Here is a 21,539-nt window from a genome sequence, read left to right as displayed (position 1 = left end):
TGTTAACATTTCTTTAGAAACTAAAATTGATATTGACAATGCTCTTGAAACTTTAACAAATTCCATTGTTGAAGCCAGGAACATTGCAATTCCAAAATGTGAAGTGAAATTTGAATCCGTGATTATAGACGATGATCTTAAACTTTTGATCCGTCTTAAAAACGTGAGGAGAAGGCAATTTCAACGCACTCGTGATCCTGCTATGAAAATTATATGGCAGGATTTGCAGAAAGAAATCAAGAAACGTTTTGCAGATTTAAGAAACACAAATTTTGAAAATAAAATTTCTCAATTGGACCCCTCTAAGCCCTTTTGGAAATTATCTAAAATCTTGAAAAAACCTCAGAAGCCAATACCGGCATTGAAAGAGGAAAACAAATTATTACTAACTAATTGCGAAAAAGCTCAAAAACTTGCTATGCAGTTTGAAAGTGCGCACAATTTTAATTTAGGACTTACTAGTCCAATTGAAAATGAAGTTACTCAGGAGTTCGAAAATATTCTCAATCAAGAGAACGTTTTCGAAAATGCCTGGGAGACTGATTTGGAAGAAGTGAGAACTATTATTAAAAAAATCAAAAATATGAAAGCTCCTGGCGATGATGGAATTTTCTACATCATCATCAAGACACTTCCAGAAAGTAGCTTATCATTTTTAGTTGATATATTTAACAAATGTTTTCAATTAGCATATTTTCCTGACAAATGGAAAAATGCTAAGGTTGTTCCAATTTTAAAACCAGACAAAAAAAAATTGGAACAACCTTAGCATTTTTCCATTTGTCAGGAAAATATGCTAATTGAAAACATTTGTTAAATATATCAACTAAAAATCCTGCAGAAGCTTCTAGCTATCGTCCAATCAGTTTGCTTTCCTCCATCAGTAAACTTTTTGAAAAGGTAATTTTGAACAGAATGATGGCCCACATCAACGAAAATTCAATTTTTGCCAATGAACAGTTCGGATTCCGCCATGGACATTCGACCACTCATCAACTTTTACGTGTAACAAATTTGATCCGTTCCAACAAATCTGAAGGCTACTCTACTGGTCTTGCTCTTCTAGACATAGAAAAAGCATTCGACAGTGTTTGGCATGAAGGTTTGATTGTAAAATTGAAAAACTTTAATTTTCCAACATACATTGTTAGAATATTTCAAAGTTATCTGTCAAATCGTACACTTCAGGTTAATTATCAGAACTCCAGATCTGAAAGACTTCCTGTAAGAGCTGGTGTTCCCCAAGGCAGCATTTTGGAACCAATATTATACAATATTTTCACATCTGACTTACCTGAGTTACCTCAGGGATGTCAAAAATCTTTGTTTGCGGATGACACAGGCCTCTCCGCCAAAGGACGAAGCCTGCGTGTCATCTGTAGTCGATTGCAACAAAGTTTGGATATATATATACTTGCAAAAATGGAAGATTTTTCCTAATGCTTCCAAATAATATTCCCACATAAACCAAAAGCTCTTTATTTGAAACCTTCAAGTAGACATGTTGTCACGATGAGAGGGGTTCCAATAAATTGGTCAGATGAAGTTAAGTATCTAGGGCTCATGCTAGATAAGAATTTAACTTTCAAAAATCACATTGAGGGCATTCAAGCCAAATGTAACAAATATGTTAAATGTCTCTATCCCCTTATTAATAGAAAATCAAAACTTTGTCTTAAGAACAAGCTTTTGATATTCAAACAAATTTTCAGGCCAGCCATGTTGTATGCTGTACCAATATGGACTAGCTGTTGTAATACCAGGAAGAAAGCTCTGCAGAGAATTCAAAATAAAATTTTGAAAATGATTCTGAGGCTTCCTCCCTGGTATAGTACCAATGAGTTACATAAAATATCCAATGTTGAAACATTGGAACAAATGTCAAATAAAATAATCAATAGTTTCAGGCAAAAATCGTTACAATCTTCTATTGCCACGATTAATGCGTTATATGTTTAGGTTAAGTTAGGTTAAGTACATTCAAAGCGTTTTTTTTTTCTCTTATGAGCAGGTGAAATCAACTCACCTGTAATAAATCTGAACTGCTACGGCAAATGAAATGTAATATGTTGTTAACAAAATGTTAATAAAGTCTTAGATTTGTTTTACCAAATTAGGATGATAGTGTTGTGTAATAACACAGAACACCTAGATATAAGAAATAATTAATGTAATGTTTGGAATGATACTAATAAAGATTTTAAAAAAATAAAAAAACAAAAATCTAACAATCTAGCACAGCAAAGTTAAACTACGCCCCAACTTATTTGGAACTTGCTTTTCAGCTAGGTGTTCTTATGAGCACTTCCACATTTGTTAGCTGACAGCTTTTGTTTTTGGCAATTCTTGTGGCAAGAACGAAGATATAATACTCCCTGGAAAGTCTATAAAATTCCCTACCTGAAAAGATCCTCGGCCGCATAACACAAAATATGCAAGTTATCGTATTTGAGTGACAAAAAGACCTAGTATTATTTTGGTGTCTTGACAACTTGTCGTATTTTAATTTAAAACTTTACCGAATATTATTTGAATCACTCGTGATTTTTTAATTCGAAAGCCTTTCAATGAAATCATTCCATCCTTTTGCTGCTGAATAATTACCATAATGAATGAGCTCCTTCCAAAGCAAAAAGCTAAAAAGGGTAAAATCACAGCCACGCTTCCAGTGATAATGGAGCAGACCAGCTGCGACGACTAGGAAGGCAACGGGGAGAATGATGACCACGATCAGATGGACCAAAAACTGTAATTATACCGTCCATGTCCGTAACGAACCAATTTGGTTCCATTTGTTCGCACAGTCGGTACACACGAATTTCAACTAGAATAGCACAACAACGTATTACGAGGCACTGGTGGTCTGTCTGTGCTTAGACTTCCTTCACTCTGATTTCCCCGAAAAAAGGGACAACCGTCATTTATCATTCTGCACCAGAGCTTCCTTCGAGCAAAAACGAAGATGCTGGGTGCTTTTGCCTTTGGTGATAGTCCACCCGGAACGTCCACCCGCACCAAGTTTGATTGTTAATTGAAATTGAAGTGTAATCCTTCAACTTTCAGACGCCCTGTTTCCGAGCAATTAACTGAGATTAGATTTTGTCTTGTTTTTCTCGTGTTCTTTCATTGCAGATACCGTTTTTCTGGTTCAAGTACCGAAGGGTACCCGTGGCCTGGGGTTGTCCGTTTCCGGAGGTTCGGATTCTTCGGCGCCATTTCCCGGACTGATACGCATCAAGAGACTGTTTCCGCATCAGGCAGCATGGGCTACCGGAATGCTCCAGCCGGGGGACATCCTTCTGGAGGCCAACGGCATTCCGCTGACCGGGCTGACCAACTACGTGAGTAACTGATTTGAGACGTCGAAACTTCGACCAGCAGTGATTGATTAATTGCTATTCCATCCATTTTTCTCTTTCCGAACAGGAAGCCCTGGAAGTGCTTCGGACCGCTCCGAACTACGTAACGTTAACAGTGTGCCGTCCGCAGGATGAACAGTACCGCAAGCTGTCCCCGCCCAGTGAACCCCCGAAACCTCCACTGCGGAATGCCTTATCCAGTGAACCCCAGTCGCAGGTACAGTCGCCGCAGCTTTCCGGCATAGTCGGCGGCGGTGGACCCGGTGGCCAACTGATGCAATTTCAGCACTTGCAGTACAACCAACAGCAACAGATGGTGCCATATTACTATCAGCAGCAACAGCAACAGCAGCAATATATTTATCCACCGCAAACATTGGCTTTCGCACCGCTGGAGTCCATGCAGAGCAACGGCAGTATCAGTGGGGTAAGCGTGAGAATATTACACAATGGTCCGAGTCGACAATTTAGCAGGAAAAACTGTTTTCATTGACATTAGACGTATGATGTCTTCAGAGAAGTTTCCGACAGGGGTCGGTGGTCTAATGGCTACCGTTTCTGATTACTAAACAGAAGGTTATGAGTTCAACCCCTGGACCGTCCCTTATATTAAAAAGTCTGTACGTTCAACAATCGTATCCTATGAATGTAGAGTTATCTGTAGATCTCTTAAGTAGGCGCTTAATGATGGGTTGGATTTGGATCATCATCCCTGATCTTTCCCCAACTTTTGCAAGGACGTGGCCAGGGCAGCTCTTGACTGTTGGATTTTCATCGACTGAAATTGTGGATTTGGACCACTGTGCATTGCTAAATGCTACGTGTATTTGAATGGCTACCATAACTTTATGACGTTATTAGGGTAGTTAATGCAGGGCACGATTGCAGCCGGTATTTAGTTGTTCATTTTGGCTCGAGGTGCCGCTGTGCATAGGAAATTGACGTTCGGCATAGCCGTTGCCGTGCAGCAATTCCAGGGAAGTGTTGAATTGAAATTTAATGGCGTGATGTTAGAATTAATTTTCCGTGATGGAAGCGCAAAATTATGTGCGTTTTCCGTATCAGTGAGGGAAATGTGTTCTTGTCATATACGGTTAGATGGGACGTGAGTTTTAAATGGGAAAAGATTATGGCGTTCAAAATAGTTAGTACAACCGATTCTCATTCGTAACTGTCTAAAATGCTTGACCGTTCAGCGCCCAATACGCTTTATTCTTATATTTTTTATTAGTTAGACTCGGGTACCATATGGCATAACAAAGCCGAAATTGTTTCATTTTTTTTTCTTTGCATCGATTTTAACTGCAGATAAAATAAAGTTTTGTAATTTTAGGAAATAGAAAAACTCGCGATTGATTCTAATTTAGGCTTAACTTTCATTGAACTTTTTCCGCTCGCAGCGGATTTCCTTTTAGAGTAACATTGACACAGATCTATGCTCATACCCTAACCATGTGCATTGTAGGCTTCTAAATCAAATAGATGATCGAGGATTTATGATTGATTTCCATTTCTCTTCCTACATCTCTTCTCCAGGAATTCGAAATCATTCTCACCAAGCAGCAAGGCTCACTAGGGTTCACCCTACGCAAAGAAGACGAATCTATCCTGGGCCACTGCGTCCGAGCTCTGGTTCGGGACCCGGCCCTGAACGATGGCCGCATCAAACCGGGCGATAAAATCATGGCCGTCAACGACGTTCCGATCTCGCAGATGACCCACGAAGAGGCTGTGATATTCCTTCGACAGGCTGCCGACGTAGTTAAGCTACGGCTATATCGGGACCAAGCTCAGACACCACTCTCTGCCCAGTCGCCCACGCTGGGCGATCGACGGCTGGATCTTTCCAAGTCGGACTCCACATCAACGGTTGGTGGAACGGGAAAACCCAAACCAAATCTAAGGCCGGAAGCGCTGAACCTGCTGACGGACATTGCCTATCGAAAGCAATCGATAGCGACGAACAACTCGGGTGGTGGAAGTGGGTCAACCAGCTCGTCTGTCAAGTCTAGTAATGCCTCACCGCGAAGACTACGGAGGGGACTACCTCAACAGCAGCAACAGCAACCGCACAGGACGTATGATAATCATGGCTACCAACATTCCGAAACGTCCAACTATTCGGATTCGGAAACGTCCACGATCGTCAGCCAGGGTGGATCGATGCATCAACAGCACCATCCTATCCAGGGAGTACAAATGGTACCCGGGGGACTGATTCATACGGGGTCTTGTAGGTCCTGTGGGGGAGCGGGGAATGTCGGTACACTGATGGAGGAGAACCTAGACGAATCCTATTACTGTGATGACGAAATCGATATCGAAAGTTTATACGAAGACGACGGCGAACCTCAGAAAAGGCCGAATTTCCTTAACTTGGCGGGAGAGAGCGGGAGTACACCCATGTCTTCGCGGAAGCCACGTTTTCAGTTTTCAGGTGAGTTCTACTGAAGCAGCTATTCTAATGAATTTCTAATGGATTGTCTTGAATCAACAGTTGCCACTACGAACGCCTACGAGCTGAACAACCTGGACAACGAAGCCCTCGACGCTCCAACGATGTATGCCTTGAACGGCGATCCTGTCAACGGCCAGCCTCCCGGTAGCGATCAGTTTATCAGTCTTCCCTGCGAAACATTCCTGGTAGCGTGTAAAACCGAAAACGACCTCAATGCGGACTCTACCGATGCCATCTACGTCAAGCACTTCGCTCACAAATCGCCGCTATATTCCTCGGTGAACGTTCCACTCAAAGACACCGGCGGCAACGTGAGCGAAGTGGTGGATGCCGTGGAGAAGGGCGGTAAGTAACCTAAACATCCGTCATAATTTGAATGCTTGGCTCCACTTGGTCTGGCGAGGTCAGCACTTTTTTCCTCGGTTCGGTTCGGTAAGCTGCGACAGAAAACTTTTAATTTACCATCAGCCCATTTGTCCACTTTTCCGATCGGAAGATAGCTTACCTTTTCCTCCCCAACGAAATAAACTCGTTAAAAAGTATTTCATGGCCTTCGGGCGGCGTCCCCCCTCGCGCTCCGCAGACCTCGGCAAATTCCAATCATTATTGCAGATACTTCAACCGAACGACCGACTGGAGGAAAACTTTGAGGCCAGCAAACTTCGGCCACATCGATTTATTCTTCGAAAAACTATCCCCGGAAGTATCCTTGGTGGAGCGCAAAATAAAAAACTTTTCCCACCGCATCGCTGCCCGAGCAGGGATGAATAACTCGATAACTGTGCATACCATATTTTGGTATTATACCTTGATTAGGTATTGTTCAGTAGTTCAGGTATCGTTCGCACTTCAATTTGGTATTATTATGGTATTGAAAATGTTATTCAAAACAATTGAAAATATCTCATTGAGGTATTGAAAAGCTATTGAGGACTGCTTGAAGTATTGAATTACTATTTAAAGTTTCACTTTTACTGGAAAATTTATCATGTATTATTCAGGTATTTCAATACCTGTTCCAATTATTAGCTTAGTGTTTGTAAAACATACATGAGAAATTATTTGTGGTGTTTTATCTCTTAAGCAGGGCTCTTTCATGACTCATCTAGGTGGTAATTATGAAAATTATCTGGTGATACCTCAATTTGGCATTCAGAAGCATTTTTTTTTCTGCTCGGGTACTGCCAGGGGTGATAGAGAGGATGAGAGGGTTTTTGTCTTCATCACTGCTGCTGGTCGGCGGGAGATGTAAATTTATTTAAATGGTGTCGTTCGCCTTATCTTGTTTGAGCAATTGTGCAAAGTTTTAGCCTTTCTTGCCTAAGTTGCCTCTGGAGGAAGGTGTCGATTCGGCGGGATCGATAATGACCGTGAAGGACCAGGATGAGCCGGGAGTAAGCTAGAAACGAGAATTTAAAAGTTTTAGGAAACAGACCAACAGCAAGTGAAAATTGTTCGAATTCTGGAGTATGATTAAGGCTTTGACACTGAATTAAAAAAAAAACTACTAAATTTTTGGTATTGGGAAAAAAGGTTTTTCACCTTTCTTCAATATTAACTAAGAAGTATATCTTATTGTACTTGATTCTTGTGAACGATATATTTTCATAGCAATCAATTCCGTCAAAAACTACTTCTGAGCTTGTTTAGTTTTTGTATACTTCTATAATATTTCCAAAAGGAGACCCTTGAAAACATTTTGTGACAAGAAAAGGTTATAAACCCACTGTAATAATGATTTTAGCACAGACAAACATACACGGAGCCACAAATCAACCCAACTTTGATTTCTTTTGATGTAATTGGGTCCTAAATGTTGAATGAAATCTTGTTTTTATTTAATGACACGAAAGAGCATGTTACTGCAACTATTTTAGCATTTTTTCCCGCTCAAACAACGGCTACATCATATTTCAATTTGAATTTAAAAATTGGGTCGAAAAATGAACCTTGACACTTTTGATCATGTTTGACGATCGCATAATCGACAAAAACACCACAGGGCGTTTAGCTTCAACACTGGGGTTGTTCCTATCTGACAGTTTGGAAGGGACACGGAAAGCAAAATACACCTAAAATTTGAGTTTAAGCCAAGGAGTGTGACAAAATCTAAAAAAATGTTTTTTGGACTTAAAAAATGAAAAACAATGGAAAATTGAGTAAACATGTGTTTTTGGCCTAAACTAAAGCGTTTGGCATTAAAATTGGGACAGGCCTTTAGGACCCTATTCGGCTCTTCCGTGGGATAACCTAAATTTTGGTAAACTGACAGATACCTGTCATTAAGTAGTTCTCCTTTGACAACAGCGAAAAAACAACTCAGTGCAAACAAAAAATCTACCCAGCGTCAACGTTCGAAGTCTTCGTAGAGGGTTAAAACAACTTAATTTAGTTTATTCCATTGAACTTCGACGATGGGGCGGTGCGTCTCTCTCTGTTTTTGACTACATTGCTGTTGCAAGAGTGGGTAGTCTGATTTATCCGTGTACGTCAAACTCTCATCATTATCCATCGACCTTTTTAACGCTCGATTCAAAATTCCGAAATGATTATTATTCTAGCATAACTTTTCAAAAGAACCTATTTACCAATGAGATATTCTCTCCTCTATTGCTCTCTTTCGACTACAATAGTGCTTTTGGGAAGGTTTTCACTATAGATCGAAAGACAATGTTAATGTAGCTCAGATATTGATTAAAGACGAAGTAAACAAAGATAGCCTCTCAATGTTAGATAAGTCTTTTTGAAAACATACGCGAGTATTATCTTTATTAACGAGACTTACGTTCTCTGGATAGCGACGAGGTTAGTGGTTTAATGGCTACCGCTTCTGTTTCATAAGCTGAAGGTCATGAATTCAATCCCCGGTCCATCCTTTCCTCGTAATTTGTAGTTGTATATTTCACTTGCTTCTATCTAAACCTTTCGTTCATAGCAATTGCTAGAACTAGAGACAGACAAGAACCCGTTTCACTACGCTTCCATGCTTCCACTTCCATGCACGCCTTTCCTTTGTAACAAGTTCGATAAACAGCAGCAGTGAACGACAGTCCTAAAGAGAGAGCGATAATAACATTTTTCTCGCTTGTTTACCATTGCCTACCCCCATTTTATTTTACTGGCAAGATAAATAGTCCCCGAACATTCGAAAGCAATAGTGTCCTCCAGGTTTGAAGTTTGTTTATAGGGGTTTTATCATGCACTTGTATCCCGCCGATCTCTTCAAAGTTGTAGCAGTAGGGGCTCCTGGGGTAATATGCATTGCCGGGGCAAAACGCACATTGTCAATTTCTCTGAAATAAACGAGTTTTGAGAGAAAAACACTATGCGGATTGATGAAACGTTGCAAATTGTTGACACCCTGAGAATTTCATGCATTTTGAAAAACTTAACAGGGAGATAGAACAATAAATTCGAAAAGCACGATTCTGATGTAACTTTTCCGATCATTTCACTTGTTGTTTTGAAAGCGATGAATTGAGGATTTTTACAACCTTTCACCATAAAACAGATGATTAGAAACTGTGTAAGTTGTTGATGACATGATTTGGCGAAATAATACAACGATTTCCATTTTCCACCACAATTTCTTATGAGCGTCCGGTTCGGGCAGTATGCACTCCATTAGTCGGGGCAGAATGATCCATTCCAAAATAAACTACAATCATAAAAGTTAGGTCATTTCGTCCCCTTGATGCTACAACTAGATAACTCGAAATTTGAAATTTTTGACTTCAACATGTCAAAATATTATTCTCAATTAGATCTGAAAAATATCTACAGCTCATAAGCGTGTGATTCAATATACATAACTTGAAGTTTATTTTCCAATCATATTCTCTGTGAATAACCATCACCTTGTAAAACGGTCATATTTACAAAGTTGCACATCTCAAAATTTCGATTTTCGAGTTATCTAGTTGTAGCATTAAGGGGACGATTTGAAGTCTTTACTAACGTATTTATGCACAACTGTATCATCTTGTAGACGAAAATCATCCAAAACTCGTGTTTTTACGACAAATAAAATTACGTTTTAAGCACGATGGTGCATCTTGCCTTATTGTTGTGGTGCATCATGCCTTTTTGTTTAGGTGCGTCTTGCCTCAATGTTGGGGTGCGTTCTGCCCCAAAAAGAGGTGCATCGTGCCCCGCATCAATCTTAATTCACGCAAAAGTAGTGTTTCAAAAAAGTTATATTTTCCAACAATCTAATGTAATTAGGATGAAACTACGCTCAACACCATGTAGGGTTAACCCAAACCGACAAGATTCGTGTATTAAAACACTACTTACTTGTTATTTAGTGTTCATTTCGGCACACTTTCCTTAAGTGGTGCATATTACCCCAAGAACCCCTATACAATAAAAAGACTCCCATAATGTGATTTTTTTATTTTTTTTTTTTAACGACACTTTACACTATAAGTGCATTCGTGTCAACATCTAATCATACATTGCTTTATAAACATCAATTACAATATTTAGCGATAAATTTGTCTTGCCGTTTTGAGCGTTTGTTGAAATTGACGATGCACCCTGCTGTATCTTTTGGATCGGGATCAGGACCTGAATCGGTGTCTGTATCCGTATCAACATTTCTTCCACTTTCCATTCCATCATCTTTGTCGTGTGTCGATGCTACGTTTTTGTCCTCTTTCTTCCGCGGTGGTGAATTCGTTTCCATCGGACTCAACTGACGAACGGTTCGCTTCGACTGCGGCAGCCGACGGTTTTGCGTTTGTTTGCATTTGCCGTCGCCACTGACTTCGTTGTTGCTGTTTTCGACTGCGGGATCCATCTGCGTTCGTTTTTTTTTTTTTTTTTTTTTTTTTTTTTTTTTTTTTTTTTTTTTTTTTTTTTTTTTTTTTTTTTTTTTTTTTATTTTTTATAAGGCACTCCGTGCTCGTGGCCACTACTGTGCCGGAGAATCAGTTTATCTGTATCTTCCTTACCGATATAGTTCTCTATTTTTAACTAATCTATATTTACATCTGCTTTCACTCTCTTCTGCTCCAATCGATTTCCATAAGCCATAGTCCATTGCTCTTGCGGTGGTTCGTTTTGCCGTGTTCCTGAGTCGTTTGAGGCTAGCTGCCTGCGAAGTGTCTCAGTTTGTCTCAGTCACCATCTGATACCGACGGAGGATGGATGTGCTCCCCTAAGCACGGTCCTCCATGCGGTGTCTTCTGGTGGCTGGACGGGTTATTTTTTTTGGAGGGGCTGGGAATTGAATCCATGACTTTCCGCTTATGAAGCGAAAGCGTAACCTCAAGGCTACGGACCCCCCTTATCTGCGTTCGGTTGTCAGTCACACTTTGAGGTTTTGTTGTTGCTTGGGTTTTGTTTTCCGCTGCTGATGTTGCTGCTGCCGCTGCTGCTGCATCGGAGCACTTTTGCTTGGGATGAGCTTTGCGCTCGCACCGCTTGCATGTGTGAATTTGCGAGCGGTAAGATACCGTCGTGAGATGGTCTTGAATGCGAATGAATGACGGTATTTGTTTTTGTAGTTCAATCCTTACTACACGAACACCGTTTGGGATACCAGGAAAAAAAATTTCTCCACAATTCGCGAGCTACAGACACTATTTTCCCATACTGTTTGAGATGATCGGCGACAACGGCATTAGGTATTCCGGGTGGCAAATCGTGGAGGCGGACATTCGTTGCCATGTCTTCCATGTAGACCGGGATGTTGACGTTTCTCGGACCCACTAACATGGAATGCTTCAAGTGGTGTGATGCAGCTACACACTCTGCTGCTTCCAAATTGCACATCTCTATGAGAACGCAATTTCTGATGTTATGTACTTGGAGATTTTTGACGGAGGCCATCTCAACCCCCAACTTGTCACACAGAAACTTGTATATCTCTCCCGCATTTGGCCGCACGGGAAGCACACTAAAATCGACGACGAGGGTATTTTTTCGTGCGGTAGCCATTGTTATCCAACAACAGTGTTCCACAGCGATTGCAAAAAGCCGACCGAACCGATCGAGCACTAGCTGACAACTGCATAATGTGCTGTAAATCATGATTGTTACAGAGAGCGATAAGTGAGAGATTCAATCTCTGCTTCAGACACTACAGTAATCTGTCGCAGTTGAGTGAGGGCGTGGATTTGACTTTTCAACTTAGTTGATAGAAAAGATATCGCTGCAGGGTCTGAAGAATGCTTTTATTCTGGCGGACGTGATCAACAATGCTGCCAAACTATATGAGAATACCACACATCTTCCTTCTCCTCAAAAAAAGTGCTCCGGGGGTAAATATTCCATACCACTGATGTCCATGAGTAATATCAGCATTTAAACACATATATTTTAAACCTAATCCAAAGCTTATCCAAATCCAATCAAAATCTAATTCAAATACTGTCCAAATCCAATCCAAATCCTCTTTAAACCAACTGTCAGCGTGACATTTCTTATCTGCTTCGATCAATTCATAGCGCAATCATCTCAATGGTTCATTTCCGTCAATTCATAGCTTGGTTATCTCAATCCGCTGGCATCAATAACGCGGTCATCCCAATCCGTTTCTGACAATTCGTAGCGTGGTAATCCTGATCCGCTTACAAGCAATTCATAACGCTGTCATCCCGATTCGCTCTCGACAATCTATAACGCGATCAGCCCGATCCGCTTGCGAACAATTCATGAATCTGGCATCCTGACCTGCTTTCGTTAATTAAAAACGCTATCGTGTTGATCCGCTTCACAACACTTAAACACGCTAAACTATCCTGCAAACACTAAAAATATGTTGGCCATCAAGCCGATGTTCATTAAGGACATCGAAAACGGGCCAAGTATATAAGCACATCATTTTTTCTACACGTGTATCCTCGAAACTTAATATGCAAGTTCGTCAGGATTCGCTTTGAAAGCTAGCGATAGACCCATGGCATTTATTGTTTAAGCGTTTTGTATTTAATCTATTGAATTCCGGCGATCAAAGAGAAGATATTTATCGTATTTGAGATATATGGGTAATTAGATTCCGCATAAAACTTTCCGTTTTGAATGATTATGTTTGCGACGAATCAAGTGTATGTATCTGCTTATTAATGATTTAAAAGCAGAACCGATCCTTCAAGGGTCATCGGAGGAAAAGAATAGAAGACAACAGAAAAAAAAACAGAAAACCACTTCGCGTAAGATCTTCAAACCTAGTACTTTTTTAACTATTCGGAAATTGTACATTAGAAACAAAAAAAAACATATCCAACTTATTTTGAAGAAATAAAAGACAATTTACACCGTCTTCAGCTCAAGGCTGCACAGACTGAACGATTACAAACATTAGGCAACGGACAACACGAAACACACAGTAGCCCAACGTTGAATTTTTCGTTTGACGAAAAGTTTCCACCGACTGGAGCGGGAATCGAACCCACACTTCATGGCACACTATGCCTAAACGACTGACGCCGCTAACCGCACGGCCACGAAGCCTACAAATGGAATAGAAATGGCGGCAATTCTAAAAAAATAAACAAAAAAACAGTAAAAAAAGCGCCTCTTTATGCTTAAACTAAAATAGCTCAAAAACGGAGAAAATGTGGAAATAGTGGCAAATTTAAAACATATTTCCACACACACGCGAACCATTCGATTATCCGTGATCCCGAACCGACGATGCATATCACAAAAAAAAAAACAAATCGTTCCCGCGGCACTTACCAAAATTTAATTATTGCGAACAATATTCTGATAATACTTTGGAACAAACTCACCGGATCTCCCAATTGGGTATAGCTGGTAAGATGACTAATCCATTTCCAACAGTTGTTCAGATATCATTATTTCCCTAGCAAGAAACCGAACGTCCCCACGGCACACCTCAACACATTGCGATCTCCTAAATCTCATTCTGATTTAGGGTCTATTCACAAATTTCATAACGCTGAAGGGGGTGGATGAGTGTCCCGAAGTTGTTACAGTTCAAACAAAATCCGAAAAATATTCATACAAAATGCGTGACGAGATATGGGAATAAACCCTTATAATTGAATACGTGAGCTTACCTATTTGATGTTTCGAACAAATTCAACTAGTCCAGCCCTGTCCGGTCTAGCTTTTCCTTATTGAACAGAATCGAACTCCGTATAGAATTTTCTCCCGTTTTGTGGCTGGAGGAGAGGTTCGTGATGGCATTTGCAGCACCTTTGGTTGAGCTATTTCCACAACAATTTTCCACTTTCAGCGATGGTGACTATATTACCATTTTGTTACATATCAGTGCAAATTCCGGCACGAAGCTGTTGGTCTTCGAATCAACACGAATATTTGAATTTTACTTGAGATTTTTCAGGTTCACATTTTGTTTTTTTTTTTTTTTCCACATGCAACTGAAAACGTAAAATTGAATTATACGCAACGACGGTGTGAGTTGACGAATACATAGAGCGCTTGACAATTTGCCAAACTGTTCATTTAATGTAAAATATAGTGAAATGGGCATGTATTGGTGTGATCCGCAAGAATAAATTAAAACCATTCGACAAATTGTAATGTTATATTGCCACTATTTTGTGCGAACATTCATCCCTATATCATTCAACATTATGTGGACAGTTCAATAAACTGTGACTGTTTTGCATATGTAATAAAGGGGATTCTATATAGTTGAAGGCTTCTGTTTTCATAGTGTTCAGCAATAAAGCAACAGTTTGGGGTACACTAACCCTTTCAGTTAAGAGAACCGTACGGTTTGGAAAGTAAGTCGAACTGTGATTTTCTATGCGGGTTATTATCCAAATATTTTTAAAACCTGTACTGGTTGGATATATCGAATTATACCAACGAAATATTTACGATATGTTATCATAATAATAAAAACATTTTTTCGAAATCAAAAAGTTAAAACTTTGATTTCGGGGTGAAGTTGATCAATTACTGCGATTGGTTTCCTAAAATAAAGACACATGCTATTTACTAAATTTGGGGTCACTGATTCCGATTCATGTCTCAAAAATCTTACAACTTGTTGACAAATCGGTCAATTTTAGAATTGGATGTTGTGAATTACAGAATACCACATTTAACGCCTTAAGGTATGCAATTATATTTGAATTTTGCAACTCGCTCACAAAAAGAACATTTTTTTCCCTGAAAATGAATTTTTATCCTCAAAGCAAATTAAAACGGGAGTCACCGGACATATCTGGAATGTATGAAACAGTTTATTTAAATGGTGTCTTTACATATCCTTGGCAATAGTTGAATGTTTGGAGTAGAGCCCTTCAACAGTTCATCGAACATTTCCATAAAAACCTATTTTTTCCATGGTACAACTATCTTGAACGGCGAACAGAGTTCTTTTTGATCCTTCGACCTTGACGCTTGCTCCTGGGCAGTGCGTCAAGAAAGTTTTTTTCCTCTCGGGCCGCGTGCCTATTGTTTCTGAGTGCTTTTATATAGCCGAGCAAACAAGTGAAGCTGAAAATGGATTGTGGCTGCTCAATCAAGGATGAAGGATCAATTGGTCAGCCCGTTTCATGCCACTATTTCTATTCTATAAAATATGTATGACTGCACATTTAATCGTTTAAACGGTGGGACGTAAATATGATTTTTCAACAAACTATGAATGGTTCGTCACTGTGAGTATCGACATAAACTTTGATTAATGTTCAAATTTTTTTTTTCAAAGCACCCCTTTCTTTTTACTTTTATTTTTGTAATTAAAAAAAACTTTGAATTGTTCGACACTACAAGTGTAGACTTGCGAAAGGTTCACTTTATTCAACAAACTTTAGATAGTTCGCAACTGTAAGTGTCGGCATAAGAATAAGAGTGTTCTATGATGTTCCAGTCAATCGAGTTTTTTTTCTTTTCAAATAAGTAAATTATAATAACACATGCTTTCGTCCTGACAGCTGAAAGAATGTTACATTTACCTCAAGTGTCGGCATAGTTTTCCTCTACATAGAAATTGTTCATATCCATATCCATGACCATTGACCAGACTTTTCTCGCTTAATGGCCATCTGGTTTATGAACGACCTCAGAATTATCATGGTCTACGACCTGCAAATACCATAATTTTCCAAATCATCAACTCACATGGTTTATGAACCGTACTTTGTCAGATCCGTGGGAGGATTCTTCGGAAGTTGTCGCCTTCCCAGCTATAGTTGGAGAGCTAGTGTTAGCGGATGTTCGAACGTATTGTGTTGGGCAGCTGGATTGCTAAAATATGGAGCAGCTGTACCATTCTCAGGAAAGGCGTAAGTTCTACAAGAAACTCAATGCATACTGCAAAGGCTATGTGCCGCGAGCCGAAATGTGTCATTTTGGTGTCTTGACGGACGAACGTGAGGTGATTGAAAGGTGAAAGCAACACTACGATGAACACCAGAATGGCACAAAGGAGGAAGGCCAAGGCAGCAGGAGGAATGGCTTCATCGATACGACGTATGAGGGAGACATGCCTACTCTCACATTAAGTGCGATTGATGATACTATCAAACAGCTCAAAAGCCAAGACAGCTGGTAAGGATGTCGCGAATATCAAGCTTATACGCACCACCCATTCATCGATTTCAAAGCGGCCTATGATATCATCGACCGCAAAGAGCTACAGGAAATTATGGACGGTAACGGTTTTCCCGGGAGACTGATCAAGGCAACGATGGATAGTGTTCAATGCTGTGTGAACATATTGGGCGCTCTATCTTACCCGTTTAAAAAACGCAAAGGACTCTGATAAGTCGATGGTCTTTCCTGCGTCCTATTCAATATTGCGCTAGAAGGTGTTATGAAACGGTAAGGCTTCAACAGGGGGATCACGATTTTCAATATATCCAGTTGATTCTTCTGTTTCGCTGACGACATGGTCGTTGGATGAACGTTCCAGGTTTCTGAGCAGTAAACCAGGCTGAAACGTGAAGCAGACCGGGTTGGATTGAAGGTAAATACGTTGAAGATGAAATATCTGCTGATTGCAGGAACCGAGCGTGATAGAGTTCGCAACATACGTGGGATGATCAACGGAGATGAGTGCGAGGTGTTGGATGAGTTCGTCCACCGTGGATCATTGGTAACGTCGGATAACAACTGCAGTAGAGAAATACGAAGACGTACATACTTTTGATGGCTCTATGTCCTTCTAGACATGTCCTGCGCCACAATGTTACGTCGACTAACTCGACCCATGGTTGCTAACCTCCAGTTTCTCAATCGCCCCACACTTCCAAGATTCTGCTCCACTTGGTCAAATCACCTAGCTCGTTGCGTTCCTCTTCGTCTTGCACCGGCCGGATTTGAGATGAACACCATTTTTGCGGGATTGTTGTCCAGCATTCTCACTACTTGTCCCGCCTATCTTACCCTTCCAGCTTTGGCGACGAAGACGTAGCATTGCTGGAAGTCGTGCTTACTATAGACTCCACAAGACCGTACATTCTGGTAAACTTCACGTCCGTACTAAGTGTACCATGTACTAAACGCTGACAAGACCGATAGTCCTCTACGAGCATGAGACGTGGACAATGCTCGAAGAGGACCTGCAAGCGATAGGAGTTTTTAAACGAAGTGTGCTGAGGACGATCTTTGATATAGTATGTTTGAACGGCATATGGAGGAGAAGCAAAACCACGAACTTGCGCAACTCTACAGTGAACCCAGTATCCAGAAAGCCACCAAAGCTGGAAAGCCAACAATCCTGCGAAAATGATGTTCACCTCGAATCCGGCTGGTCCAAGATGAAGAGCGGCACAACGAGCTAGGTGCTTGGCCAAGTAGCGTAGGATCTTGGAAGTGTGGGACGGACAAGCAATTCCTATCAATTTTTAAGGAAAACTTATAGTTATTTAGGCAATTTTTGATGGAGTTCTCATTGGCTATAGCACAAAAATGCCATGCAGTAAAAATGGAAGTAACTCGTAATATGAGTAATCATATCTGTCAAATAACATAAATTTTCTAAGAACAATTTTTATGTTAAAGTAAAAAATTCTAGTTTACATGTACAAACTAAAGCTTAGAAACAGTAGTTCTAGATCGAAAATCAATTATTCTTTTTCATTTTCTTACACAGGCAAAAAGAGCCTCATGAAATGGAAAGGCGCTGTGCTGATATCCGACGAGGACGAAACCCCTTCTAGCCACGTGTACTCCTCTGGAGGGAGCCTAGACGATGGCACTTCGCCGTCCCTGTCGGCCGAAACGGGCACCGGTACCATCACGAGTGACACCCCGGAGTCCAGTTTGGCCGCTACCCTGGGCACCAGCACCACGACACCGACCACCGAACGGGAACTGGACTTCAACGGGGGTGGAATCGACAGCGAAGGCAATAAGGTTGGAGTGTGTGAAACTTTGATCCACTCTAAAAGGTTTGATTGAAGTCATTTCTCTTTCGATTGATAGATATTCACTGTCGAACTGAACAAGGGATGGAGCAGTCGGCTAGGGTTCAGCTTGCAACAGGAACCGGACACGAAGCGAACTGTGATCAGTGCGATCTACCGCGAGAGCGTAGCCGCCAAGGACGGTAGACTGCGAGTCGGTGATCAACTCTTGATGGTAGGTTTTATGTACTGATCAAACCTCTTTTCACGTAATGGGTCGGGGGTACGTAATAGTAGTTTATTCATAACCGTCGGGATGGTCACTTGGTATGCGTGTAGATTTGAAGTCTTAAATTCAAAGATGGATTGGATAACTTTAGTAAATGGAGTTTACGTAAATAAAGGTTACGTGAAAAGAGGTTTATGTGTATTCGTAATTAACCTATATACTAATCGATGCTATCCTAGGTCAACGAGGAATCGGTAGAATCGATGTCTACGGCTCAAATCATCAACCTGTTGCGAATCATTCGGGGATCGATTTGCCTCCGGTTGATTCGTCGAACAGGTCAGTACTCCGCCGTTCCTGAACAGTCGGAAGGTGAAGTGCAACAGGAGTGCGATCTGCCACCACCGCCCGACGATCTCATCATAACTCCCCCAGATACTTCCAAAGACCTAGATGAGCAGGAAATCCCTACTGCTGAACAGTAGAATTCAACCACATTTCCGTTAGGTAGAACTAAGTGCCGTCTTGACTTTTGATTTTCATGTATGAAAAGACCCGCCCGTTTTCACCACCTAAATGTATCCGTTCGCAGGTTCGTGCCGTCTGACTTTTCGCCTCAGGATAAGACTCTTACTAGTTAATGTACGAATATCTGTTTTACGGTTTAACGGAATTTCCATCCGAAGTGGGTGTCAGACCCACTGAAAACCGAACTGTGCGACGATAGCAACTCTTCGAGCTAAAACTGTGCAATCACTTGGTTAACAGGATTTTTCTTACTACAGATAGAAGGACTGGAGTCAGCTAGAAGAAATTTGAAATTGAATGTTCTGTACGTCAAATGTAACAAATCGGTACGTCAAAAATGTGATTTGTTCTAAACTAAGTCAAATGTTTGAATAGCTTGTACGACAACTGATAAGATAAAAATCATTAGAATTCCAATTTTTCTGTTAAGGAAAATAATAGTTAATACTAACACACAGTACATATAAAAAATAAGATTGCATTTGTCGATTGAGATATATAAATAACGAAGCTAAGAATTCTCGGATAATAAACTTAGATCAATTTTACCAGACCATACCAAAAAAAGTTAGCTATAAAATTGTTACTAAAGATACGGATTGAGTTTTGAACACGAGAGATGAAAACATTTTAATAGCCGACATAGTGAATAGGCGTTAGTGTTTCATTTTCCAAAAGCTACCGGACAGGAATAGTGTTTGAATTGAAAATTCAACGCCCTGTCTGCAAAGCGCCAGCAAAGAGTCTAATAAAATATCAAATATTTATACAAAAGACCAACTGCGGAAATGTACCGTGTGACGATATTACATCCTTCCCCATAAGTTTCCTAATTGGCTGTCACATGTAGAAAACGTGTGCAATTGAGCCGCCTTCTACTGTGAGATGTGAAAACTGAACAAACGAGAAACTCTTATTTGATGCAAACTTTGCTGCTCATTCTTTGCCTGCAGGAGGCGTTGCCTTCATCAACCAATTTTCTCCAATGAAGATGAAAAGTCGACGAACGGTGGCGAAATGCATATATGTACATGTGAACGGTAGGTATCTTCTGTAATCCGTGAACCTCAAAGAATGCAAATGTTGTAAAAGCATGGGATCGTTGTTGAAAGTTCACAATACCTAGTGGTGTTTTTGTTGAAGCCAGCAGCGCAGCGGTCCCATCAGACACGATAATGTGGTTTCTCGCTATATGTAGGGATTTGCAATATAATTAGCATATATATGAGCATGGCGAATGCTGTTGTATAGGTTGTGGGTGTTTTTGTAACGGTTGGTGGGTGCAATGATGAACAATATACATATGAATTATCTACAGTAGCTGTTTAAAGCTAGGAAAAAATCAAATATGTTACAACGATCGAAACCAGAAACCTTCAGAACCATTAGAATATCAACGAAATTGTAAATCGTATCGTTATCAATTCAGATTTACATAAAATAAGTTCACATCTAAAAGATAAATAAGGCAAGAATTCCCCAAAAACCTTCTCTTAAAAATATTAACTTAAAACCTTCCATAAAGAGAAGCAAGCTCTGCCTCAGTAAAGACGTAACGCCAAGAAGAAGAAGATTCACCAGAAAAACGGTGAATACTGAAACCTTCTTTTACTGAAATTGGGAATCGAACGTAAGTAGGGGGAGATCCCCCAGTACCGAACACTTAAGCCACTAAATTCATAATTCGAAAAATACTGATTTTATGGGCTCGTGTTACCCATTTATGATAAATATTATCATTTTTAAAGTGTACAAAAATAAATTTGAAAATATAAATATGAATTTTGACATTGCATTTTGATGATATATTTTAGTACCAAATTGATCGATCTTGAAAGGTGGCACCCAATACCGGACACGATCTGGAAATGCCTAAAATTCTGTTAATTTGAACATCATTGAATGTGTACACTATAGGAATAGTTTATAATTACCAATTCAATGCATTTGCAACATTTACAAGAATAATTTGAGTTTTTCTTAGTTTGCAAGATGCCTATCAAAAACCTCTTTCATATATGATGAAAAGTAGCACATTTTACGATGTTGTTCTGGATGTTCATTCTTGTTAATTTTATTGCATGTTTGATACCATGATCGACGAAACCCATGAAAAATGAAAGTATTTTGAGACACTGGTGCAATAATTACAATGATATCATATAACAAATCAAGCTGTCCGAAACTGAGGGACAGGAGGTGCTTAACCAAAATTGTAATTTGTCAATATTTAGTTCAATTATGGTACAAAATACATTCATACTATCAAATAAGGATTATGTTCGATCATGCTTGCGGGATCCAAAGTATTTTTTCATATTCAAAATAATTACTAAATAGGCTCAAAATTAAGAGCATACGTCAATTTTTTAAAGATTTTCAAACTTCTCTACTTTTTTTAAATGGCATGCATATTTCAAGGATGTGTTATTCTACGCAAACATTAGTCTACATAATAGCTTTCTTTTCTACTAATACACCATCTTGATTGGACCATGATTTCTCAATGTTTCGACTTTGTCCGGTATTGGGTGCTGTCCGGCACTGGGGGATCTCCCCCTATGTGCATGTAACCAAATAGACCAAGTTTCGGTGAATGACCTGCATTTCTCGGATGTCATCGATGTGAGGACCTTCGGAGGCCCGTTTTCAGTAAGATTCTAGCT

The 21,539-nt window shown here is 40.0% G+C and overlaps 1 protein-coding gene across 1 annotated transcript in view; it reads left to right on the top strand.

Annotated features, from left to right (window-relative positions):
• Positions 1–19,649, top strand: part of LOC5570598 — a 434,882-nt gene extending 415,233 nt beyond the window's left edge. Inside the window, exons 8-14 of the mRNA XM_021842919.1 lie at positions 3,133–3,341; positions 3,427–3,786; positions 4,896–5,796; positions 5,857–6,162; positions 17,864–18,126; positions 18,196–18,351; positions 18,585–19,649. Coding sequence (XP_021698611.1) covers positions 3,133–3,341; positions 3,427–3,786; positions 4,896–5,796; positions 5,857–6,162; positions 17,864–18,126; positions 18,196–18,351; positions 18,585–18,830 — 2,441 coding nt within the window. The 3' untranslated portion in view covers positions 18,831–19,649. The remainder of the gene's footprint in view (positions 1–3,132; positions 3,342–3,426; positions 3,787–4,895; positions 5,797–5,856; positions 6,163–17,863; positions 18,127–18,195; positions 18,352–18,584) is intronic.
• Positions 19,650–21,539: the final 1,890 nt, after the last annotated feature.

The sequence above is a fragment of the Aedes aegypti genome, chromosome 1 (assembly GCF_002204515.2).
Source record: "Aedes aegypti strain LVP_AGWG chromosome 1, AaegL5.0 Primary Assembly, whole genome shotgun sequence".
Classification (NCBI taxonomy): Eukaryota; Metazoa; Arthropoda; class Insecta; order Diptera; family Culicidae; genus Aedes; species Aedes aegypti.
The sequence above is the reverse complement of the archived record's forward strand: the minus strand, read 5'-3'. Positions and strand labels throughout refer to the sequence as shown.